Genomic DNA, 26,975 nt, shown 5'->3' on the forward strand with positions numbered 1-26,975 from the left:
GTTCAACATCTGTGGCCATTTCATAATTATCAATAGCTTAGCCAATAGCTATAAATAATAATTGTGAAAATGTGAAACTTTGCCTCTACTCAATGTGAGATTAAATTTTTAAAGAGGAATTTGGTGAAAAGTGTTAGGTATTTTTTTCTAACAAAAATAGATTGTTCTGCACAATCTATCCACAAAATATTTTAAGACCATGTTTATTTGTTTACTCCACAATAGGGTTTTCTCGAGGTAGAACAATTTAGCTACTGTGTGCTGTGCCTTATCATTGTACACTTTGTTCATGTCTCCATGAAAACAAAAAATGGGGGAAAGAAGGAAATCAATAGTATTTTTGATAAATTTTACCTTCAATAGACAGAGCCCTGGGCTTCCCTGTTTCTCCTTCCTATTAAAGAAGAAAAATCAATAAAGCAAAGGTGTTTTATTCCTTCCTTGTGACTGCATAGAGAAGACTTCTGGGTGTTATTTTAACATTGGATGTTTCTGTGTTTGGGTGTTGATAAGATGATAATCTGTTGCCCAGGATACTCAGTTTTAATACTGTGCACTTAGTCCTCCTCTTTAATTAGCGTCTGCAGAAGCCCCCACGTGGTCTCTCCCTCAGCCCTGCCCCCTGTGCGTTGTTTCAGGTGTACACTGTGATAGCGTGTGTGCTGAGGGACGCTGGGGTCCCAACTGCTCCCTGCCTTGCTACTGTAAAAACGGGGCTTCGTGCTCCCCAGATGACGGCATCTGTGAGTGTGCGCCAGGATTCCGAGGTACCACTTGTCAGCGAAGTAAGTGTCTCATTAGAGGGATAATTTCCATCTGTCCTTCCCTGGGCACTAGATACAAAATAATGACCTCTCTTTCTCCTCTCAGTGTATAGTGATGTTCTGTTGCAGTCAAGGGCAGAGGAGGGTGTAATAGTCTCCTCTCCTTTGCAGAACTGTCCCCAATAAAACTTTCCCATAACTTTATTCTCTTCACCCTTCAGGACTAACCTAACAGATGGGGCTTTAACCATTTCTTCCCAGTCATGATTTCATTGCCACATTGGCACCAGAAACCGGATATGATTCTTGATTTTTTTTTTTCTGAGAGCTTGCAAATGGTGTTCCAGAAATCCACTGACCTGTAAATATTTTATTCAGCAATTTGGCATTGGCCTTACCTCAATTACCAGAAGTCAACATCAGCCAAACCTTGAGGCAAATCATACATCTGCTAGTAATCTTAACGTCAGGGTTACGGGGAAAAGAGAATTGCAAAGTTAAAAATTGGGACTGTTGACATTGGTTGATAGAGTTTTTGAGTTAGGAAACGATCTATAAAATTTTACTATATTTACTAATTTTTAAGTTAAGAATTGATCTATAACATTTTACTACATCTTTTAGTAAAGGTTATCAGGAAAGAATCTATACCTAATTAGAAGATACACTGTTCTAACATTTTAAGTTTCTTCTTTTGTTACCATTAAGAGTCCATGCAGTTACCCTCTGTTTAAATCTGATTAAAGCCTTGGGAAGCACCTAAGAATGTAGCATTTTGCTTACTTGATTTCCAGTATGATCATGGACCTGGGTCATTCTGAGGAGGAAAGATCTAATTTTATCTATAGATCTATGTATTACCAATACTGATTCCTAAAGAATAAAAGGATCAGCAGCTTATTTAGAACTTACTAGTATCTAATTTTTTTCATTTCTTTATTTGTTCAACAAAAATTATTTGTGTCCCTGCTCCCTGCCCATCCTGGAACTAATGATAGAAAATAAATAGAAAAATAAAAAGGACTAAGACATTCGCTTGCCCTGGAGCAATTCAGTTTATTGGCTTCTTTTCCTTACTCAAAAGTTACATCATTCTTGTCCTTGTTCTTGTTTTATACTTGGAAAATTCTCAATATCATTGTTTCATTGAAGTTTTTAAACCTCAAAGTCTTTAACTAGCTCCTGATGTAGAATATGAGGTAAATGCATCTCAGAAAGGTAACTATTTCTATTGTGTTTTCAGTCTGCTCCCCTGGTTTTTACGGGCATCGCTGCAGCCAGACATGTCCCCAGTGTGTCCACAGTAGCGGGCCATGCCACCACATCACAGGCCTCTGTGACTGTTTGCCTGGCTTCACGGGTGCCCTCTGCAATGAAGGTGAGGCATGGAGGTTTTGGAAAGAGATGCGTGGAGTTGAGCAAGCCCCATGCTCTGTTCTCAGACTTCCTGAAGGATACCGTTGCAGCTGTCAGCCATTGAAGCCCTCTAGGATGCGGTGTCTGCAGCTTCTGAAATGCCTTGGAGCTTTGGAAACATGGGCTTGCCATGCCAGACAAAGCTCTTTATTCTCTGAACTATACTACTCTTCAGTTTTAATTGGAAACATCCTCCCATGAAAAATCAATATGAGGAAGGATGTTGACTCCCTGAGTGAGAAGCCATGAAGTCAGATTTCTAGAAATCAGATGAGGTCTCCTGGTTCGTGATGCCTTAATGAGAGTCTTTGGCTCATGTGTTTGTAAAAACAAGCCCATTCAAGATAAGGGATGCTGGCTAGCAGAGGCAGCTACTAAATGGGCAACTGGGTTGGTGACCTTTGAAGTCGTTTCTTGTCCTTAATGGCTTAGGATTCTGTGAGATGGGTTGTGATGTGAATTACTAACATGTGGCTTTTTCACAGTGTGTCCCAGTGGCAGATTTGGGAAGAATTGTGCAGGGATTTGTACTTGCACCAACAACGGTACCTGCAACCCCATTGACAGGTCTTGTCAGTGCTACCCAGGTTGGATTGGCAGTGATTGCTCTCAACGTAAGTCTGGTTGGAGAACAACTGATTACCCATTGTTTGTTTTCAGGTGCCTTAGAATTTACTTATGAGTGTTTGTACAATCAGGAAAGAATATGTGACCAGTTATAAAATGCATTCTAGTTTTTGAATTCCTTTCTTCCCATTAAGAATTCTCTGCAATGATTCTATATCTAAATCCAAATGATGTCTTGGGGAAAACCTAAATATGTAATAATTTACCTATTTGCTTTTCAATGACTCACCATCCATTGATTTTTTTTAAAAAAAATAAGCGTGTTTAGAAATCTATCTCTTTATTTTGTTTTTATATGGAGAGTTAATTATGGGCACATGAAGAAGAATTTAAATGAGGTGAACCTTAGAAACCTGTTGGGCTTGTGAGCAGACCACCCACCTCACTGCAGCTCATATGCTCAATTTCACCTTTGCTACCCCTACCCCCTCACCCTACCCCATACCACTGTATTTCAGACAGGGATTGTGTGACCCTAGGAGGAACTGTGTAGATGACTTTTAGATCATCAATGTCATGAAAATGTGCCATTGACCATAAATGGTTAATGCTTTGAAAGGGTCAGTGCAACTTTTAGTTCTCAACTTTTGACCAAGGATAACATACGTGCAGCTGTACTCTGATTCCATTCACTATAAATTTCATAGCACATACTCAGTTTATGTTGAACCCACTCACCATGCACATAAAGCAAATCAAACAATGACTAGGTACTGATTTTACATGGTGGTTTTTTTAGCTACTTATTTCAGACTCTGTGGTTATTATCTGCAAATATTAATTGATGAGCAATATATTTTGTCTGAAGATTTTCTTCTCAATGTTGTTTTTTGCCCTGAGTAGGGCAGGCTGTTCCCATTTCTGAGGAGTAAGGAGGCAAAGCCCACTGTAGCTCTTTGATGAAGTGTTATCAGATATAACTCCTTGGTGTGTGCTTCACTGTTTGTGGGGGGGAGCACTTCAGAAGTAACAGCAGACTATTCAAATCTACATTTAAAATCTATCATCAGTTGCAGGAATCCAACTCAGAATGACACAGGGACGGGTAGAGGAACAGATATTGAAACTGAATGACACAGTTAGGGAGAAAAACAAGCCCCAATATCATTGCCATTGCGTGATGGGTATACTGTGCTTCATTTAGAGTACTCTTTATTTTGGAAGTTGGTCACTTCCTCATTTGGAGGAGGAATGTGCTAGAGGGAACAAAAATGGGAACACCACTATGAATGGAGACAATCGTGTCTCCTGTTCCCATAATCACTCTAGAGGATGCTGATTTATTTGGCAAAAGCCTTTGCTTCTCATGGGGATCATTGACTTCATTGATTCCCTTATGGACTCTGTGGAACCATCTAATATTTCTTCTTGGATGATTTTCAACCTGTCTAGAAAGAGAAAAGTCCACACAGTGAAAACAGAGACTTTGAAAAATTAAAGGGATGCATTTAAAGGGACAGGTGTCCTTGGTAAAATGATTTTTTTTTCAAGCCCTATCTCTCCATTTACTTTTTAAAATATAAAAATTCTGATTCTTATTCCCATTCTCTGATCACAACCACTATAGGGAGTAAAGCCTAATGCAAGTAGTTTACCTTAAAAAACAATCTATTATGAGGGGCTGGGGTTGTGGCTCAGCTGTAGAGCCCTTGCCTAGGACATGCAAGGTGCTGGGTTTGATCCTCAGCACCACATAAAAATAAGTAAATACAATAAAGGTATTGTGTTTGACTACAACTAAAAAATTTTTAAAATCTATTATGAACATAAAAGGGTTTACAAAAAATGTATTAAGTATTATCTAAGGAATCAGTTATTTCAGGTAAAGAATGCTGCATCAAATGTCAGATGAGCTACAGGCTTAATCATTTCCACCCTGAGTTTTTCTGTGGCCTTAGAAGAAAAGAACTGTATTAACCAAACAAATAGTGGATATTATTATTAATCTGTGTGACCTTGGATAAGTCACTATTAACTTTATTAGACCTTAGTCTAACCCTCTGTAAAATAAGAAAGTGTTGTCCTCAAAAATCTACTCTAGTATTCACACTAGATCTTGAGGATCAGCCATGAAATTTTTCCCTTACTCTTGAACACAAATGATTTACACAATTATGGGAGGTTTTTTTTTTCATTTAAAATTGCTTCAGACTATTTATTGTTTTTATTGGTCCATATTCCCTATGGAGTAGCCCTATATAAATTACAAGTAATCCTTGTAAGAAATTATGTTCCTGAAGCATTTGTATGAATAAAAATCTGGGGGGATGTAAATCAAATTATTTTACCTCATAATCTTCCATTATCTGACTTATTGATTGCTGTTCCATTGGCAGTGACCCCTAATGATTCTGAGTTATTATTTTCTGCTTCTTCCAGTTAAGAGTTTAATTGCAGCCTTAGGGTAGAAAACCAGCCTATAGCCACAACCCTGGAATACACTGACAAATGCAGGATTTCGAAGTCAGAGACATGCATTGCATGACCTGGGGGTCTCCAAGTCAAACATTCCCCATCTGGTCTCTGCTGGAATGGCCTCTCCTTGGACAGGCTTCTCTTAAAGAAGTAGCTCCCAACCTTCTTGTCCTCCTTACAATTTTATTTCCTTCATAACGCTTACCATCATTTTTTTTTCAGTTGGTTGAGTAATGGGCTGATTTGCTGCCTCCTCTACTCAAATATAAGCATCCAGAGGGTGGTTTGCCTAGGACTTGGTCTTGTGCTCTGCCATCTCCCTGTGCCCAGAACAGTCTTGCCACATAATAGATGTGGAATATGTGTTTGTTTAATAACTGAATCTGTAAATTTGAGATGATTCTTGCCATCACTACATTCTGTGGTTTTGAATGAATGTGTCTGTCAGGAATGATGGTCATGGCTACTAGTCAGCATTGCCTTTTGAGTCTTAGTGCATAATTTGGACCTTCTTCACTAAATTGTGAAAGTTTTTTTTTTTTTTTTTTTTTTTTGGCGGGGAGGAGTACTGGAGATTGAACCCAGTATGCTTTACCACTGATTCACATCCACAGCTCTTTTTATTTTTTTATTTTGAGATAGTGTCTTGCTAAGTTGTTAAGGCTGACCTCAAACTTTCGATCCTCCTGCCTCAGCCTCCCAAGTTACTAGGATAAGCCACCATGTACAACTAAATTGTGGGTTTAACATGTTATTTTAGTCCTCTGTATACCTCTAATTTCCACATATGAGGAACTGTGCAGGGGTGAATGGAATTCCTTCTGCTTGGTGCTGGTCTCAACTCTAACATGCCTCTCTATGCTTTTTATGGTTTTAGCATGTCCACCTGCCCACTGGGGCCCAAACTGCATCCACACTTGCAACTGCCACAACGGGGCTTTCTGCAGTGCCTATGATGGGGAATGTAAATGCACTCCTGGCTGGACAGGACTCTACTGCACTCAGAGTAAGCAAGGAGCCTTCTGAGGCCCACTAAGGGGAGCCATATTCAGGAGTAAACAGCCTCACCCTTTGTACCACCTAAGCTCACCGAGGGTCTCTTCATGGAATACTTCATCTTCCCAATGACCTCTAGATATCTGAATTTCTCTAAGCAGTTAAGAGATACCACTTTCCAAGTATTCTGTCTCTAGGTTATATCAGGACATCAGGTAGAATAATGCTATGTGGAATGGTATATACTTTCTTTCTCTTTTCTCCTTCAGCCAGACCCTATTTATATCGTGCAAATTCCCTATCACTTATTCTAATAGTGCATGCCAGGGTAAGTGATAAGAAGTTAGAAAGTTAGGGAAGACAACCAGCCTCACTTCCTAACTTACTTTGTGCCATTGGAGAAGAGGGAATTCAGTAGTTCTTAAACTTTAGTGAGATTCACAGTTGCTCAAAGGAGTGGGCAAATAGCATTCTGGTCTCTCCCCCAGAGTGAATGGTTCAGTAGGTCTGTGCTGGGATCTGAGAATTTGCCTGTCTGCTGACTGGTGATAGTGCCATTCCAAGACCATTATTTTGAGGACACTGTTATAGTTCTTTTTCACATTCGGTGTCCTATACTGTCCTAGCCATTTTTTCTTCCATGAGACTTTTTAGCATCTATTTTAGTGAGCTTTGAGACACTGTGACCAAAATACCTGACAAGAACACCTTAAAAAAAGAAATGTTTATTTTGGTTCACAATTTCAGAGGTTCAATCTATGGCTGGCCAACTCCATAGCTCTGGGCCTGAGGTAAGGCAGAAAACATCATGGCAGAAGGGCATGGCGGAGGAAAGCAACTCAGGACATGGCACCAGGAAGCAGAGAGAGCTCCACTCACCAGGGACAAAGGCCCCAAAGGCACAGTCCTAGTGATTTACCTCCTCCAGCTACACCCTACCTGCCTGCAGTTACCACCCAATTAATCCATATCAGTGGATTAATCCACTGATTAGTCACAATACTCATAAGCTAATCATTTTGCCTCTGAATTTCATTGTCTTACACATGAACTTTTGAGGGATACCACATATCAACACCATAACAGCATAATCAAATATTCTGTACAAAGTGTTCCATAGCTGAGAATCATTGGAAAAAACTTTTTTTGCCTTATTATTTTCAATGGAATGAAGGAGACAAGAGAGGAACATTATTACTTTATAATTATAGTTTTATAGTTATTATTAATAACATATGATTTAAAATTCCAGCAATGAACTGAGGAGGAAAGACAGGTCAGAAATTGGGCGATTCTTATTTAATACTAATTAGTGAACATAATTAGACAGTAGTCTGAACAAGACTTTTCAAATTTTCTAGAAGGGAGAGTAGCCATTTAACCAAGATTTGAAAGGGATAAATGGCAAGGAAAGAGGTTGTCCCAAACATATTCTCCAGAGATTGTACATCTATATTTTTGAATTCCTTAAAGTACTTATACGCTATAATTTATAATTCTAAAAATTGGGGTCTGCTTCAAACAGAGGACCTTTTTACGTGGACATAACGTGATATATTGGGAGCCCCATAGGATCTAGAGACAGACCTCCCTGTGTTTGTATCATGGTCCTGCTGTTCTGCCATTTGCTACCTATGTGACAGAATACTTGGGACTTGGTTCTTATTGTAAGATGGGAACATCATCTCTGCATTTCTGGGCTGCTGTAAACATTAAGTGAGAGAATGTGTTAAAAGAATCTAGTACATAGTAGGTGCTAAATAAACACATGACACTGGGGAATGTCTCACAGGCTGGCACCTGTGTGCTGTCTCTGTTCTTGAAAGTCAGGCTTTCATTAGGTCTCACCATAAGAAAACAGGAAAATAAAAGGCAGATGTAACTTTTGGAAACAGCCATTGAATCAGCCTGTACTGAAGCATCTTGTGTGTCAGAGAGCCCCCAAACCTCCTGCAGCCATGTGAGCCAACAGAGCTTGTGCGTGTCTTTAGCCCAAGGGTCCTGGTGTTCTAAGCCTTGGAAATTGGGGAGCAGTGTGAAGACTTATTGCTTTTTTCAAAGCACCAGTGAAACACAGTTGTTTTTAAGTTAAGCGTTTAACCACGCCTCTTTGGTGAGGTTGATAATATTGTCTAAATTAATTACAGATACAGTGGACAAAACTAGTAGCAGAATTGGAGGCTTTCTGTACTACAAGTAAAAGCATGGAGATAATTTTAATATAATTAAAATAATTATATTATTAATTATTGTGACATAATAATTAATAATTTAGTCCATGGAATTTGAGACCAGGATTAAAAGTAGTTGAGTGAAGAATGAGAAAAATGGCATAGGTCACATAGCTAGTATGTAGAATACTCCACAGCTTCGATGCACAGGCTTCAACGGATGCTATTAGAAAACATAAGTCTTGCATTCAAGGGTACCAGTGATAGTCACACTGATAGGTATGGAACTCTTCTGCCTCTTATTTGTGAATTACAACCTACTTACAAGACCCCTTCTTAGAACTTCTAAGAATCCCTGTGACAAGCTGACATATGCACTACTGTCTTTATTCTCAAATGGTTCAGTAGCCTTGAAGTTTAAACACAACTGTGTTGGAGGCAGGAGCTGTGTTTTTCCTCAGCAGCTTTCAGACCCCAGCTATCTTCCCTCCTTGCACAGGATGTCCTCTGGGGTTTTATGGCAAGGACTGTGCAATGATATGCCAGTGTCAAAATGGAGCCGACTGCGACCACATCTCTGGACAGTGTACCTGCCGCACGGGATTCATGGGGAGGCACTGTGAGCAGAGTGAGTATGAGAGCATGAGGTCACTAGACAGGAATTCTTTCCCTTGGAATCAATTTTCCTGCATGCTTGGAAATATTAAAGTGCAGAATTATTGCAATTTTTATGTGGTTTGAGCTGATGGCTGGTTACTTACCAGCACAGGTGACTTCCCCTCCCTGGGATCCTTGCTGTTGTCTTTCCCTGCAAATGCTTCTTCTGAGCAAATTACTCAGTACTCTGGGTGGAGGAGGTGTGACTGCAAGGATGAGGACAGAATTCAAATTTTCCATTCTATTCTTTCTGGCTCGCCCTTCCTCTCTCTTTTATTTTTGGAATGTGGCTGCTCAGAGGCAGTCAAGCTTGCTTCATGGCTGAGGCAAGGCCAGGCCCGAATTGGAGGTGAGGGTGTTAGATGAGGAGTGGGACTGAGGGCTCAGTACCAGCTCCAGGAGCTGGTTCAGGAACAAGGCTGTGCAAATGTTGCACCCTTTTGACTGCTTTTTCTACATGGTTCTTTTATACTGTTTCCACTATCAGCTTATCATAGTCTTAACCTTCAAGATGACATATTACCTTATTTTTTTAAAATCCCACTCAGAACATATTCTATTGGAATTCCTTATCCTTGTTTTTCCATTTTTACCCCCCAGCTATGCATCTGCTCACAGGTTTAGCCTTGAACTGAGTATTTCAAATGAGCTTATCATTCCTTTGCTCTATAACTTTCATTTGGTATTTAAGAGTAAATAAGGACTGAGAACTATAGGGGGCACACTCATATATGGTACAAGACCTAGGAGATAGGAAGAGGTGCAGGAGAATTCCTGCTCAACAGAGAGTATACTCTTAGCAAGGGCACAGCAAGGAAGACATGGTTATAGAGGCAGTGTGACCTGGAGAGGTGGATCAGCAGAGCAGGACTTTGGCAATAAAGCATCGCTTCCCTCCACTCCATCAGCACCTCGTATCCTCTGGGCAGCAAGGTGGTCTCAGTCACCTGTGCTTAATCCCAGCTCATCTTTGCACACCTTCCCTCTAGCAAATGCTACAGGAGTGATATAAGGGTTCAGCTCAAGACAGTGAGAGCCCAGTTTTAGTTTTGTATGTTTCATTTAATCATAAAGCAGATACCGAGTCACATGGTGCATGTACACCCCTCTTTGTGTATGTGTGTATATGTGTAAATTTTTAAACATAGGCATGGAAACCAGAATGGGCTCTAAACTGACCATCACTTGAATGCCAGATGACTGATTAATTAAGGTCTTATTAAATAAAAGCCTCTAAATGCTTCCACGATGACTGTGAACATCAAATTTAAATGTCTGTATTTTTGAAGACTTGTCCCAGTGCTCGTTTGTAAACAGAATCCCAGTGTTTGCAGAGCCCTCAGCGAATAATAACACATTGCCCCCTGCTGCTCACTCTATGAAAAACACCAGTATTTTGTCATGAAGATTTTTAGGTTTGACTTATCTATGCTATTCTTTGAAATTCGTATATATAATAATTCTTATTATATACATCATAAGAATCTTACTATTTTAGTCTGACTGCAACTTGCAGAGCCAAAGTCTGAACCATTCTTTGACAAATGAAGTTCTTACCAAGAAAATTAACAAAACTGTCCTCCCCTACTTCTACTCCCTCTGATCTAAGTGAGTATGTGTATTTAGAAGGATCCTTAAATCTCCAATAAAATATATGTGTTTTTAAGGAAGCTTCTCTAGTTGGCTTCTCAGTCTAGGCCCCTTCCAGCCAAAATTTTGCCTGCTAGAGTCATCTCAAATTCCTCTTTATGATTACGTTTATCTGTTTCATGGGAGTTTCACAGACTCTTTCTATATGCATCAGGGAAGTATGTGTACAGCAGCCGGAAGTGGCAGGAGCTGTAATTTTGAGTAATTCAATCTCTAGCCCTGTGCAGCCTGGGCTGTGAGACCCACCAAGACTCAGGGTCTGCTGTCCAGCTCTGGGACACCCTGAGCATTACAAGTCTGCCTGAACAGGAGCTTGCTGAAAGGACTTACCTCCTAATATGCAGGGACATTCAGTAAGAGACAGTCTTGCTTCAGATCCTCAAGACTGGGGAGCCACACTGATTTTATCTCCTTTTCCAGAGTGCCCTGCAGGAACCTATGGCTATGGCTGTCGCCAGATATGTGACTGTATGAACAACTCCACCTGCGACCACATCACTGGGACCTGTTACTGCAGCCCAGGATGGAAAGGGGCACGATGTGATCAAGGTAAGGATACTAATAAATAATAACTGCTACCTCGTATTGCATGACCACCAGGTACACACAATGGCAGGTATTTTCACTTGTGATCCAGTGTAATCCTCACTGTCTATGTAGTTACTTGCCTGGGTGTATGCTGTATTGTTGATGTCCTACAGATTAGAAACTAAATCTTAAAAGGGTTGAGTAATTTCCCCAAGGACACATAACTGGTATGTAGAAAATGTCAGTTTTGATGCCAGGTTCTGTTATTCTATAAACATTCTATCGGGGCTATGATTTTTTTTCCAGTCTTTTCTTTAATATTTATTTTTTAGTTTTAGGTGGACACAATATCTTTATTTTATTTTTTTAATGTGGTGCTGAGGATCAAACCCAGTGCCTCACGCATGCCAGATGAGTGTGCTACCACTTGAGCCACATGCCGAGCTCTTTTTTTCAGTTTTATTAAGGCATAACTAATATATGTAAAGACACACATATGTAAAGCATACAATTTGATAAAATCTAGAACATGTTTATACCCACGAAACCATCCCCATAATAATGACAAGTTCCATAGCTCAATAAGTTTCCTTGTGCCCCTTCCTGCCACTAGTTCTTGGGCCCCAGGCAATCACTAATCTACTTTCTGTTATTATAAATAAGTTTTCATTTTCTAGAATTTTATATAAATGGAATCATACTGTCCTCTATGTTTGTCAGCATAACTATTTTCAAATAAATCATGTTCTTTTATTTCTCAATAGTTCCATTCTTTTTGTTGTCAAGTAGCATTTCATTGTGTGGATAGACCATAATTTAGTGACCAATCACCTATAGGTAGACATTTGGATTACTTCCAGTTTGGGGGCTATTACAGATAAAGTTACTATGAACAATAGCATATGTATGTATGGAACTTCATTTCTCTTGGATGAATAGCTAGGAGTAGAATGACCAAGTCACTGTAGGCATATGTTGAACACTTTAAGAAACTTGTGTCTGTGGTTTTTAGCTAGGATGTGTATCATAGTCACCTGGGAACATTTCTTATATACATAGTCTCACCCGGGCAGTTCTTACTCTGGGGTGGATGGGACCTCTGAGAAGGAGCTTCTGATGGTTCTGGAGCTTCCTTCTAGGGGGCCTCTGCTCCTACTGCACACAGTGCTGTCTGGTGGCAATAAGCAGGTGGGTGGTGAAAGGCTGTGAACATGGACCGTGTCCAGGTGGTCATCTTAAACTGCAGACCATATAAGTTCCCATATTTGAAAATTTTAATAAAATAACATACATGTTCACAGTTTACCTTTGATTGTAATCACAGCTGGATGTTATATCTCATTATCATATCATGATTACAAATGCACTGTACTCTCACTAGAACTTAGTCCTCTATGTTTCAGGGAAAATAGTTTATCGGAGGTTCTTCTAGTGTTAAGAATCATAAAGTCAAAGGAGCATTTATCTAAGCAGAAAGCAGCTACATAAAGGCCACTTTCCTCATTTTAGATGATGAAACTGTAGCCTTGGAGCTAAAGGGAAAGTTCCTAACATCTGAGTCACTTTTTCAGATGTCCAATTTCTCGACTCTCAAATTGGAACCCTTAGCTTTCTCACTTGATAGAAGAACTAAGTAAAACTGAATTTTGAGTTTAATAAGTAAGGGTGATGTTATAGTGTGATGTTATCAGGTTTTATCAGGAGAAATCTTAATGTCATAGAAAATAACTTTTCACAGAATGAGATCTCTTCTAAGGTAAAAGGCTCTGGAATTAGGTCTTGGACTAGATTTATAATGGAGTTATGCTAGCTTGGAAAGAAAATTACTCTTGGAAACACCAAGGATAAATGTAATATTAAGTTAGAGAGTTGGGCATTTGTAATTTATCTCTGTATAAGGTCCATAATGAATAATAAGTAAAACAAAGCAACAATTAGATAAATTATTGTTCCAAATTAATCACCAGTTTAAGGTTTAAATTTGAAATATGTAAGAAGCTCCCAAACCCTACTGCTGAATCTTTGGGTTCAACTCCTGTCTCTTTGAGGCTTAGAGCAGACCTTCTCTGGGAATAGACAAACCAACAACATCTGAAAATGAAGAATGTTTTTCTTTTCCTGCTCTCTTTCCAGAAGTTTCCAAATTAACATTTCATGAACTGAAAATATCCAGGCATTAGCACAGTAGGAGATTTTTGTAAATAGAAATCAAGCACTTATCCTGCACATTGTCCTCTTTATCCAATTCTTTTTTTCTGTTTTTCCCTAGCTGGTGTTATAATCGTTGGGAATTTGAACAGTCTAAGCCGAACCAGCACTGCCCTCCCTGCTGATTCCTACCAGATCGGGGCCATCGCGGGCATCATCATTCTTGTCCTCGTTGTTCTCTTCCTACTGGCGTTGTTCATTATTTATAGACACAAGCAGAAGGGGAAGGAGTCAAGCATGCCAGCGGTGACCTACACTCCTGCCATGCGGGTCATCAATGCAGACTACACCATTTCAGGCAAGACTGGAGTCATGAGAGGCCTTTCACTCCTTGCAAAGTTAGGCTTCGTCCTGGGTCTTTAAAACTGGGTGTTTGGTTGTCCATTGTTTCTGTCCATTCTCCCTAGGAGGACTGCATGTTCAAAACAGGTGTAAATTGCTAGAGATGTGTTTTACATTTCAATAGCAGTAAAACCACCACCCCATCATTTTCTAGGAGGCTTTTTAAATTGGGCTCATTGAGTGGTTACTTTGGATTTAGGGAATTGAGGCTTTGCTGGGCACCCAGTCCCAAGCTCTTGTCTTGTGTGATAAGGGAGAGAAGGAGTCAGGAGCCAAGTTTACCAAGGTCATGGAGCAGCTCAGGGAAGTGGACCAGGTCTTGTGTCTCTGGCCTTCAGTCTTTTCTACAGTGACTTCCTGTCTCTCTGAGTCCACAGGAGCCATTAACTGAAAACAACAACAACAAAAAAACCCAAGTTGTATCTGAAACCATTGTTTGGTATCATCAATAATCAAGGCAGTGCTTTAGAAAGCTCTTCTACATCTTCCTTTCTGTCACAAATCCCCATGAAGGAATGAATACATATATATAATTGACCCATTCAATCATCAAAAGAAGTAACCGTTTAAACTGAGGAATCTGAAAATGTAAAATCCTTATTAATTTTGGAGCAATTAATTAATGAAGGATTTCAGGCTGGTTACATATTTATAAATATGATTCTGGGGGAATATGTAAAGTACCTGATTTACATAGTAGTACATTTTTAGTACAGAATGATCATATCAAAATATCAAGTGTTTAATGAAGTTGACCAACTTACGTTAGATGCATGTACATCACAATGAATTCTAACCGTAATACCCCAATTTTAAAAAAATGAAGTGTTTAAAAATTAAAAGAGGATAGCTGGAGCAGAAGTAGCTTCAAATTATGCTGTCCCAGCTCTTACTAGCCCCAGAGCTAAAAGCAGCTGTCTCTGGATGCTTTCACACTTTGTGCACAGAGGCAGGTAGAAGGGCAGATGCCTGCTCCATTTAGGAGCCTTGCTGAATGGGCTGGGCAGGAGGGGATGCTGTCCAGTTTGTGATATGGAAGCAGTCCAAATATTTGTTCTGTCATTTTGGTTATCTTTTCTCCCACAGATTCGAGGGAGCCTTCCATTTTTACCATTTCTTTCTCTTCTTGCAGAAACCCTGCCCCACAGCAACGGTGGAAATCCCAACAGCCACTACTTCACCAATCCTAGTTACCATACCCTTACCCAGTGTGCCACATCCCCTCATGTCAACAACAGGGACAGGATGACCATTGCCAAGGTAAGAGGAAGGGGCTCAAGTTGGAAGGCAGCCAGGGAGAGAGGAAAGGAGCAAGTTTAGTCAGGGCTGTGTTTGCACATGCTGCTGTGCTTTATATACATTGCCCAATTCCTCTAAACAGCCCTCTGAGCATGGCATGGCATCTCAGGTTTAACGACAAAATCCTATATAACAGGGAGCTTCATGCCCTTCCAAGTGGCTGCCCAGCTAGTGGGTGAGGCAGCTGCTATATGAGTCAGTCTCCCTGTCTGTACTGTTTCCATTACACCTCCTGGAAAAAAATATTTCCAATTTTAAATGAGATTTTAAAATAATGTCTCACAGTGCCATTAATAAAAACATAAAGCCCTATAGCAAAATCAAGTCTGAGTAAAATCACCAACATTTTTTTCCCCAACTGATTTCCTTTCAGTACCCTTTTATAGCCCCGTTCTATTTTAGTAACAGCAATATCTGTTTATTTGGGTGGGCTCATATGGAATTGTTAATTTTGTAAGTCAAAAAGAGTCACATAGCAACAAGCTAATACTATGTGCCAAGCATTTCTAACCACTTTATAAATATAAACTCAGTCTTCACACCAATCCCTTAAATCAATAGTGATTATTGTCCCCATTTTATAAATAAAGAAACTCATGTGTGCAGAGACTGAAGCCCCAAACCCCCTAAATGCTCCTAACCCCAAACATTTCCCTGGTGAGACCTGGGCTTGCTTTTCCTCAGATAGGCAACACTATGTTGTGCCACATTATATCTTGTCTTTAAATGTTTTATTGTTTATGTTTTTAACAGTCAAAAAACAATCAGTTGTTTGTGAATCTTAAAAACGTGAATCCTGGGAAGAGAGGCCCTGTGGTGGACTGCACAGGGACCCTGCCCGCAGACTGGAAACACGGTGGCTACCTCAACGAGCTCGGTGCGTTCACCCCATACTCCAGCAAGCTCCTTTAGCTTCTGTCATCTGAAATAGTCACAGATCTGTGTCTGTACCACAGTGATATATTAGAAACACATTAGAGAAACCACATAATTATGCCCAGCACCTGTATAGGACTTACTACCATCCTAAGTCTTCTATTTGTTCAATAAAGTTTATTAAGTTCCTACTGTGTGCCAGGAATTGATAGAGACAAATACTCTGAAAGTACTCTGACAGGTAGAACTGAGAGTAACAAGTACTGGTAGTTGTCAGATGACAGCGTTATCATCATCTCCATGTGAAAGTTGAGAAACTGAGTCATAAAGGGGTTGAGGAACTTGCACAAGGCCTGGTGGCCTGTTAAAAAGTTAGAGATGGTTTTTCAATACTGTTCCCTTGGTGCCAGGCCATGTGCTCCTCTTTGTTCTCTTTTAATATTGGGCATCATGCTTAACATCCCTCCCTCTTTCAGGTGAGGAAACAGATACCAACTGGAATAGAATCAGTAGTCTTCAAATTTTTGCAATCAGGCCCCTTTATATTTTTAAAGATTATTGAGGCCCCCAAAGTGCTACCATTGATATGGGTAGTCCATGGTTGACCAGATCCATTGTTAAGGCTGAACATCATGGTGGAAGGGCAGAGGAAAGCTGTCAGCTCAAGGCAGCCAGGAAAGGAACGGGGAGGGATTGGAGCCATGGACAAGGACAAGATAGAGGGCAAAGTCATGCCTTCAGTGACCTACTTCCTCCAGGCACACCCCACCTGCCTACAGTTACCAGCCAGTAGTCCATTCAAACTTTATTTCATCAAAGGGCTTAACCCACTGATGAGGTTTTAGCTCTCATAATCTAAGCATTTCACCTCACCTCTGAATATTCCTTCATTGCCTAACATGAGCTTTTCAGGACACATTAAGATGTATACCAAAACATTAACTTATTTAAAATAATAATATCTCTTTTTGTGACTGTGTAAAGCATGTTTTTAGGAAAAATGGCATTTTCAAAAACCCCTCAAATTAGAAAGCCAGCACTGTTTTACATTTTCTAAATGTCTGGTTTAACTGAAAAATATCTAGATTCTCATCATTTTCTACATTTGGTCAGCTGTGATCTCACACCTTGCATAGCTTCTGGAAAACTCCATTGTACACTTGAAAGAGAATTGGAGTGAAAAGGGCAAATAAAATCATTATTTTATTATGAAAATAGTTTTCATCAAGTGAAAACTTTCATCAAGTTTTCATCATCTGAAAAGGAGTTGGGAGTACCTGGTCCACACTTAATGAGCTGTGATTCACAGTTTCCTGGAAACTGTGGTACAATTTCCAATATGTGTGTGCATTCCTTAGTGGTAACAAACCTTTTCTCATGTATTTATTTGGTGGTAGGGTTGCCAGAAAGCCCAGATGAACAACAAATATTTTTTTTTAGGACAAATGCATCACAAAGATTGCATGAAACATGCTTGTTGTTTTGTCAAAACTCAAACTTAACTGATTTACCTAGTAGTGCATTTTCAGTACAGAATGATTATATCAAAATATCAAGTGTTTAATGAAGCTGACCAACTTTATGTTAGGTACATGTAAATCACAATGTGATATACATCACCTTGCACCTCACCTTGCACAAATCTGGCAATCTTACTGGGCATGCATTCCAGAAATCTTGTTCTAAAGGTGCATGAATTGGGAAGCACAGAGGGTTTGACTCTATTGTCCAAAATTTCAAAGAAGGTAAGGAAGAAAGCTAGGGCTCAAAGTTGGTTATTGCTTCTCTGTGAACGCTGAATGTAGGAACCAATCCCTGTGGGCTCAAGGATGCCTCTTACTGTAGAAATAGAAATGTTTCAGTAGAAAAGTGAGTGCAAATTTTTAACTTTCATCTGCATTCTATACCAATATTATCAATAGCTTTGTATTTCTAGACACAGTACAATTATACATATATCACATTTATATTATGCTTATTGGTAAAAATCATTTAACATTAAAAGAGATTTTTAAATGTCTAAATTATAATTTAGTCCAAAGAAGTATATGAATTGATATTCAGTAAGATGCCAACCAATGGCAATGAGGAAAAAGGTCCTTTTGTTCTGTTTAATTACTGTAATAACTTCACTGGTCCTATAAACATCTCTCCTTTCTGTCTCAGTAACACCTTAGGGACTAATTGTTGGGAACATACTGTCTTCACTGAAAATTCTGGATCTATGGAGCACGCATCTGGGGGATTGGTACATGTAAGCGTTTATGAGGAAGCCTGCCTGCTCCATTGTAAAACAGCTCAAGGTCATACAAATCAGTGGAGAGAGAATCTTGCTGGGTGGCTGGTCTCACAGCTTCAACTCATTCCCTTGTTTTCTGTCCACTCTATGCTGCTCTTCTGTCTCACTCCTTGGGAAGTCTAGCCACTGCACAGCTCAGACCAAGATGGACAGCTAGTAAGACTTTCCATAGTTTGGAGATGGTCAGGGAATTAGGGAAAGAATAATAGAGCTCCCTGTTATGGCAGCTCTGAGGCCACAGGCCCTGCCCCTTCCATGGGGGTCTCTCTACAAAGTCTGGAAGCCCCCAAGATCACCCTCACTTTTAAATCCAACTGTAAGTTTACAGGTCACCAAGTTTATCCTTCAGGTCAATAATTTGCTAGAAGTATTCACAGAACTCACTGAATGCTCTTATACTCAGAGTTATAGTTTATCACAGAATATGGATTAAAATCAGCCAAGAGAAGAGACCCCCTGGGGGAGAGTTCAGGAAAGGGCAAAGCAAGGTGGTATCATTTCTTCTTTCCCAGAGGAGTCATGGACAGGGCTAACTTTTCCTGGCAAAAATATGTGATCATATACACAGAGTATGGCCAAGCAGGGAAGCTCAACCCAGTTCTGGTATCCAGAGATTTTGGGGGCTTGGTCCTGTGGATATGATCACCTGTGCATGTGACTGATCTTTTAGTTTTCACCCCTCCAGAGGTCAAGCTGATGTCACATGATCCAACCATATATTACTTTGTTAGGCTATCTAGTGCAATCCCCATGTAAGCAGAGACACTTTTATTGGGCAGGATAATCCAAAGACATAGGGATCACCTCCCAGGAGTTAAAGGCAAAGGTCAGACCTCTCTTTTGGTAAAGTTAATTCTTTACTATAAATCCTTCTAAACTATCTTCCTGTATAACCCTGTAAGTCTCCCACCAACCAGGAGCCAGGTTAGACTCTTTATAACCTAGAGAAGAAAGTGTTCCCTTGTCTTATCCTACAGTCATTGATATTACACATACCCTCTTCCTTAAGGGAAGCCTCCCTCTTTCTTTACAGAAGCATGCCTTGCTCAGTAGCCATTACCATCAGAACCTGAGTTTAACATCACACTAAGAGACGTATGCACAAGCATCATTTTCTTAAAACTCTCAATACTTATGTGTAATGCTCAGCACAAGTCATTACTCTCTGCTTTTAACCTAAGTCCATAACATTCTTTAAGAGATTATAGTGGAAACAATGATATAGCTGAATAATGGTTACTGGGAAAACAATTTGAAAACTCTCAGAGCCTTGAGAAAGCTGCCCTTGGGAGTGAATTCTCAAGTTTTAGTCTTAGCTGTGTCTCTACTATGCAACCTTGAATCAAGAATATTCGATCATCTCTGTGCCTCAGATTCTGCTGAATCAATAGCTTTTCCCTAAGTCCTTATAAATAAACAGGTGAATGTCAGATATAGGTGCACACCCTGCACCTTGTGTTTGGAACATTAGATGGTTTTTTTTTCTTCCTTTCAGTGTTTTTTTTGTTTTCTTCCTTCATCATAGGTGCTTTTGGACTTGACAGAAGCTATATGGGAAAATCCTTAAAAGGTATGGTATATATTTGGGAAATATATATATATATATATATATATATATATATATATATATATATATATATATATCAACCACAATTTAAAACACCACTTATCTCAATGACTGAAATCCTTTTCTAAACAAGTACTAGGGTAGAGATAATCTAGGATTGTCACTATGTAAATGATTACGCCACCTGTTTTACTCAGTTTTGCATCACTGTGACCAGAAGAGCTGACAAGAACAACATAAAGAGGATAATTTCTTTTTGGCTTATGGTTTCAGAGGTCACAGTTCACAGATGGCCAGCTCCATAGCTCTGGGCCCAAGATGAACATCATGGCAGAAGGGCGTGGTGAAGGAAAGTAGCTCAGAATATAGCCATCAGGAAACAGAGAGAGAGTTTAGCTCACCAGGGACAAAATATGAACCCCAAAGGCATAGTCCCAGTGACCTATCTCTTCCAGCCACACCCTACCTAACTAGAGTTACCACCCACTTAATCCAAATCAGTGGATCAATTCACTGAATAGGTTACACCTCTCATAATCTAATCATTTGACCTGAGTGTTCCTGTGTCATCTCACACATGAGTGTTTGAGGAACACCTGTTATCTAACCAATAACACCGAAAAACAAACATGTTTGACTGACATCAAAAGATGATAATAGGTGAATCTTATTAAAGTTTTAGGGAACAAAGTTTTCAGTTTGCTGAGGAAATACTCATTTTTCCTTAGGAAAAATATGAATGATTGGGGAAAAGATGTAAAATAGGAAATATCCAGGAAAATAAGAAGAGATCAGTATGGTTATATGTCGACTAAGATCTGCTCTTCAGGATGAGCTTGAGAAATATGGCGCCCAGTACTGAAGTCTTAACAGGGCATCTTCACAGCACGAATCCCTTTCTCATCATGATAACAGAACCTTCGCATACTCTGTGGTCTTTCTAGAGTGAAGCTTTTGAAAATTCCTTTTGAAAAATCCAAAGGCTTTAATCAGTAAATTTTCTTTTAGTGAATCAAAATGGGATTGATAATATTTAATTGTGACCATCAAAATGAAATCCAGTCCATGGTATTTTTATTGGTATTCTGCTTGGAGATGAACCATATTACTTTATAGATGGGTAATGTTATAACAAATTATCTCAAAAAATAAGTGGAAAATGTACAGCATTATTTTCAGTAGATACAATTTTAGAAACCTCACTTTAAAGAAGAAAAAATAATCTGCCTAAGTAAATTGTCACCTAGAAATGATGTTTCCCATAAAACAGAATTTACTTTTTTTTCCCTTTCATTTCTCTTCATAGATCTGGGAAAGAATTCTGAATATAATTCAAGTAACTGCTCCTTAAGCAGTTCTGAAAACCCTTATGCCACTATTAAAGACCCACCTGTACTTCTCCCTAAAAACTCCGAGTGTGGTTATGTGGAGATGAAGTCACCAGCACGAAGAGATTCCCCTTATGCAGAGATCAATAACTCAACTTCAGCCAATAAGAATGTCTATGAAGTTGGTGAGTTCTCCCAACCATTGAAAGAACTGCGTGCATAAGAATTGGGGAAAAATTGTAAGTGGCCAATATTTTAGATGCAACCTGTGTTTGCAGTGATCATATTAATTGATGTCAAATGAATCTTTCCGGGAAAAAAACATTTAGCACATTTAAAGTAATTTTCCTTTTCTTCCAACTGGTAATCCAGGGTAAATATTTTACCATATATGTGGAATAGAATATGTATCATATTAACTAATGTATTGAGTTAGCTAAAACAAATAGTTCAAATGGATTAAGACAGAGGCTTCTATTTCCTGGTTTTATTCATTATATTAATATAATGATTTTAGCAGGATTGGAACATTTTATTTTAAACTTGTCTGATTTATCAGTAATATTCTCAGATGTGACTGGTACAAATTAGTAGGAATTCAATTTAAAATTATAAGCTATTTGGGTTCCCCTTTGTGAATACCATTTGGAAAAAGATAAAACAACACAGTCACTACTGGCTAAATAGTAAAGCTATATATTTTAATTTTTTCCTTTTTTTTTCTCTCTTTCATGGTATTTATGACTTTTAAATAATTTTGTATTACTTGCAAATGAATTGTCCAATTTGAGACTAATAATTGATTTTATGTCATAGACACATCATCAAAAAATAAAAACAATTTGTTTTTAAGTAATAACACAACTTTTTAAAATAGAAACTGTAATGAACTGATTTTATATTTAAGTCAATAATAATTCCCCTTTAAATGATCCCAAAAGCCCACCACAGTAGGCTATGAACTCATCTCAGAGGTTGAGTCTTGAGGCCTAAAGTTGTGAATATATTAACTGTTTCCTTGAATTGAGTTAAACTCCAGGGACCTTGGTCTTCTCACCTGTAGAATCAGGGGTTTGAACTAGATTATTCTCAAGGTGGATTTTTAGACAATGGCTTATATCCAAGATTTCTGTGTATTCTCTCTATAACTTCACCTCAACCACATCCTCGTCCTTTTGTTCTGAACACCATTTGTATTTGTCAGTTGGTCCAACAACTACAAAGCTGCTACCCTATGTAAAGAAGATCAGATTTTTAAAACTAGTATTTTCTTATACTTTTATGAAAGTATCTCGTGTGTTTGATATTTGCAAGAAGTGCTATATTTTTTTAAATGCCCCTTGCTAATAAATTAATGTGTTATTGCAGAACCCACAGTGAGTGTTGTCCAAGGAATATTCAGCAATAATGGGCATCTCACCCAGGATCCATATGACCTCCCAAAGAACAGTCACATCCCTTGCCATTATGACCTGCTACCAGTCCGGGACAGTTCATCTTCTCCCAAGCGAGAGGACAGTGGCAGCAGCAGCAGCAGCAGCAGCAGCAGCAGCAGCAGTGAATGACACCACAGGACCACTGAACAACTGCTGGAACCCTTTCCAGAACTGCAGTTCAGTTCTCCATCCTCGAGTTTGCCGCCTTTGGTGCATGTTAATGAACTTGGTAGGCAGTTGTTGGACATGAACCAGAAAGCTCAAGCTGAGGCTGATACGGATCGTAGGTACTTTCTGTACAGGTGACTTGGAAGGAGATAGTGACATGATTAGAACTGCCATTAGTTTTAGAACTGCACTCACGAGGTATGGATTATTGTAAGGCATTGGCTAAAAGCATGAACTTACAGAACTCCTTTGACACATGGGTTGCAATGGACACTGGTATTATTGCTTGGAAATTTTAAATATGTTTTCTCATTTGCATTATAGAACGGTACCTAGGATTGTGCAGTTTATCATTAATTTACTTCAGAAAAGTGGGAATCACTAAACATACAGAAGACAAGGGGCATATGATTGAGTCTTATTGCTTATTTCTTTTCTGCTGGACTCAGAATTGTAGGGATTGTATGAATGGAGTAGGAAAGCTCTGTCATGTGGCAGGACTGTATACACTTTGAACACTAGAAGAGGATAGCAAATGTAAGTATGAAAGCTTTAGCTTTTTTGGAATGAGAATTATTTTAGAAATAGTAGAAGTATTGACAGAAGTCAACACACAGATATTCCAGGTGGAGGTGGTCTGTTTGACCCTTGACCCATTTTAGATCCATGACATTATTCTGATCACTCTTCCCATCACACATAGTCACCACCTGGCATTCATAACATATCAGTAATTATTTCATAAACATAGGAATAAAATAATTTTATTTTTGACAGACTGGATTGAATGAGTGTGTAATGATTGGTAAAGGTTGTAAATTTTAAGTGTAAGAAGATGCTTAAGTTTTATAAACCATTAGTAATACGTGCTGTAACATAGAATTAGCAGAAAGTTTTGATTAATTTTTCCCCAGAAGTGACCGAATATTTTTGTGCATATTTGAAAAACGGGCACTTTCCTTTTATTAATTTTTGATTTAGATAAACTATGCTTAAGCTGGTCTTTTGCATTGCTAATGTGATATGTACCCCATTTTTCATTAATTTTGTATTTTCATTAAGTTGTATATTCCATGTTTTGTAGTGTTTGGATTGTTAATGAAAAAAATATTATATGTTCATTGTTTTTTGTATCATTGCCATTCATCTTTTGCTTGATAAAGTGTATTGCTTTTTTCTTTTGGAGAAAGGAAATGAGAATATATCATTTCAATCTATTAAAACTGGTCATTACTAAAAGTATAGTAAACTTAGGTGAATGGTTTTTAATGGAAATAGAGAAGATTTTAAATATTACAAATGGAGTTCCTTTTGATCGGTTGGTTCTCTGAGTCTTAGTTAAACCAGGGGGAAGGGGAGCAGTGAATACTACAGACTAGTCTTACTAAAGACCTCCATTGTGGTCATCATATAATTTACCATCCAAAATGGGACACTTGAGAGTAGATTAAGGCATTATTAGAAATGCTTCTGTATTAGGCTTAAATCTGAACTGTTCCAGGCAAACCAGAATAGATGTTCATCTTGTGCAAAATTACTCAGTAACACTTTTTACTCCAAGGTAGTTGTCTTGTAAGAGTGCCTATATGATGCAGGAAGTCCAGTTTCTCTTTCATTAACCTATAGGAGTAAGTAGATGGGATGAAAGGCTGAATGAGGAAGCAACTTCATAAGAGGAATTCAGTGGTCTTCAATCCTTTAAGACATGACACTCTGTCTAAGTCACTTGATTATTATATGTTATGCACCCCTTCCACCAGTAGTGTCCTTAGGCATTGTCCCTGACAGTTTTGGAGTTGGAATATCAGCTATTGCACGCCACACACCTGCGTCTGGGATGGTAGTTTGGTCAGATGGATAACACAACAAGCACACGTAGGACACTTTCTCCTTTGATTGCTGTTTCCTTTAAGGAACCCTGAAGTTAATTCATGGAAATAAGAAATTGCCTGGAAAATGACTTAGAAACTATTTGTTCCAATTGTTTACCACTGGCTGATCTTTGACTCTGGGGATAGGCATCGAATCAAAACACGTGTAGGTTAATAGCCACAAGGAATCCTTTTTGCTAAATAAAAAAAATAATAATAATAAGATATTTCCCCCCTTCTTTTTCTTAAGGATTGTCTCTTCAGAGTTGTAAATTTTAGTTTCCCCATTATTCCCTAGAGATAGGTAAAACAAAACCCTACTTCTTTTCTCATCCCACTACTAAGAAAGGAAAGCTTCATGTGCAAAGGTAATAGCAACTTACATAGAGACTGGACAACAGGTGTGTACTCTAAACGCTGCGTGGTGCCTGAAGTGTTGTGCTGCAGCAATTCTCATTCATCAGAATTCACTCAGAAATTTTCAAACATCAGAACACATTAGCACTTTGGATATTACAAAACTATATATTATATTTGGAGTGGTTGAGAAGTAAAATTTCTAGATATTTTGTTATAATTTCTCTCCTATATTCTGTGGCAGTCAAAGCACTGAGACAGTTTGGAGATACTTTGCAAAGGCCAACCATATAAGAATGTGAGCCAAAGTATTATTCTTTCCCTAGAAGTTGATATCTCAGACAATTTGTAAATTATTTATGTGTATGTATAAATACATAAAAACTTTCCCAAATGATAACTCATATGCTTTCTTTAATAAGGAAAATATGTTATTTGTGGTTAATTTTATGACGATAAGGAAAATCTCACATTTATTTATAGTGTTTGATATCAATTCCTCTCTCATGACATAGTAGTAATGTTAACAAGAGTTTAATGTGTTTAGCATTTTCTTTATGATACCTATATTCACCAATTTTAAGCAAACCAACCATATGCTTTTATAATAGAGTAGTATAACCTGTCTCCACTAAATTCCTGAGTGGTATGTATGTTGTGAGAAATGCAAACAACTTGATGAAAATGTGGTCATTTGACCTCAATATAGACATTTGACCTCAATGACACAGGAGTAGTCCGTTCTTGGGATTTTTTTAAACTTAAACATTCAAAAAGTTGAACAAGAGTATTACAACTCCTTTTATAATTCCTATATATTACAAGTCACTTACAAGACAAAATAATTTTAAAAGTTGTATTTTCGGTTTGTGTTATTTAAAATAGCAAAATTTCAATCTCTGGGTAATGTGTCTATTATTCAAAGTAAATATTGAAGAGATATTTTGCTCATAAAGGCTCTATGTCATGGAAGTGTACATAGATATACAAGTATGAATCACAAGGTGTGATGGACGCCTGTTTATTAACTGAAGATGAACAGCAAGCTACCCATTTAGAGTCTCCTTGTTATTGGTATCTTGACACTGAGTCTACTTACTCTAGTTCTATATTTAGTCTAGGCTTCATTTTGATATGACCAAATTACAGTATGTATTTTTAAAAGGAAAAAAAAACAAAACAAAAATACATTAGAATTTACTTAATAACAGCAAACAAAATGCTTTCAGTATTGAAATATCTCTATTTTCCAAAGATGGTAAACTTTCATCAGAATTAGTTTACATCATCATTTATATCACCAAATGAGTTTATAGATTAATGCAATAAATTTTCTATAAAAAACTGTAAAGTAGTGTTTATTTCTATATATGATTCTATTATTGATTAATGAGAAGAAAAGATTTATGATCTTCCTGGAAAAGTTAATATTTTTTTCATTTGTGGCCCCACAGCACTTTACATATTTATTTTTTAAAAAACAGTAGTGATTTATTGTACTTAATTTCTAATGTGTATGCTTTTCCTTTAGATTACTTGTTCTTTTTTTTTTAATTTTTTTTATTGGTTATTCAAAACATTATAAAGCTCTTGACATATCATATTTCATACATTAGATTCAAGTTGGTTATGAACTCCCAATTTTACCCCAAATACAGATTGCAGAATCACATCGGTTACACATCCACATTTTTACATAATGCCCTATTAGTAACTGTTGTATTCTGCTACCTTTCCTATCCTCTACCATCCCCCCTCCCTCCCCTCCCATCTTCTCTCTCTACCCCATCCACTGTAATTCATATCTCTCCTTGTTTATTTTCCCATTCCCCTCACAACCTCTTATATGTAATTTTGTATAACAATGAGGGTCTAAGATTACTTGTTCTTTAAGGACAGAAGTAATTTTTACTAACCTATGGATCCCTGGTTAGTGGCTGAGTCAGGTCTTTTGTAAATAGCTTTAGGTTATCTTATGTGAATTTGTGTTTGAAATCCCA

The 26,975-nt window shown here is 38.2% G+C and overlaps 1 protein-coding gene across 2 annotated transcripts in view; it reads left to right on the plus strand.

Moving 5' to 3' along the window:
* Megf10 (multiple EGF like domains 10) overlaps positions 1-26,270 on the plus strand; it is a 168,328-nt gene extending 142,058 nt beyond the window's left edge. Inside the window, exons 14-25 of one of the 2 annotated variants that reach the window (XM_058584209.1) lie at positions 639-785; positions 2,008-2,142; positions 2,666-2,794; positions 6,100-6,228; positions 8,889-9,017; positions 11,117-11,245; positions 13,494-13,730; positions 14,907-15,034; positions 15,827-15,950; positions 19,774-19,818; positions 21,122-21,382; positions 22,512-22,630. In XM_058584209.1, coding sequence (XP_058440192.1) covers positions 639-785; positions 2,008-2,142; positions 2,666-2,794; positions 6,100-6,228; positions 8,889-9,017; positions 11,117-11,245; positions 13,494-13,730; positions 14,907-15,034; positions 15,827-15,950; positions 19,774-19,818; positions 21,122-21,366 — 1,577 coding nt within the window. In that variant the 3' untranslated portion in view covers positions 21,367-21,382; positions 22,512-22,630. Of the gene's footprint in view, positions 1-638; positions 786-2,007; positions 2,143-2,665; positions 2,795-6,099; positions 6,229-8,888; positions 9,018-11,116; positions 11,246-13,493; positions 13,731-14,906; positions 15,035-15,826; positions 15,951-19,773; positions 19,819-21,121; positions 21,383-22,511 lie in introns of both variants that reach the window. The other variant, XM_058584208.1, reaches the window with a different exon arrangement.
* The last annotated feature ends 705 nt before the right edge of the window (positions 26,271-26,975 follow it).

The sequence above is a fragment of the Marmota monax genome, unplaced genomic scaffold (genome assembly GCF_021218885.2).
Source record: "Marmota monax isolate L192 unplaced genomic scaffold, Marmota_monax_Labrador192_F-V1.1 WCK01_AAM20220418_F8-fsc00006, whole genome shotgun sequence".
NCBI lineage: Eukaryota > Metazoa > Chordata > Mammalia > Rodentia > Sciuridae > Marmota > Marmota monax.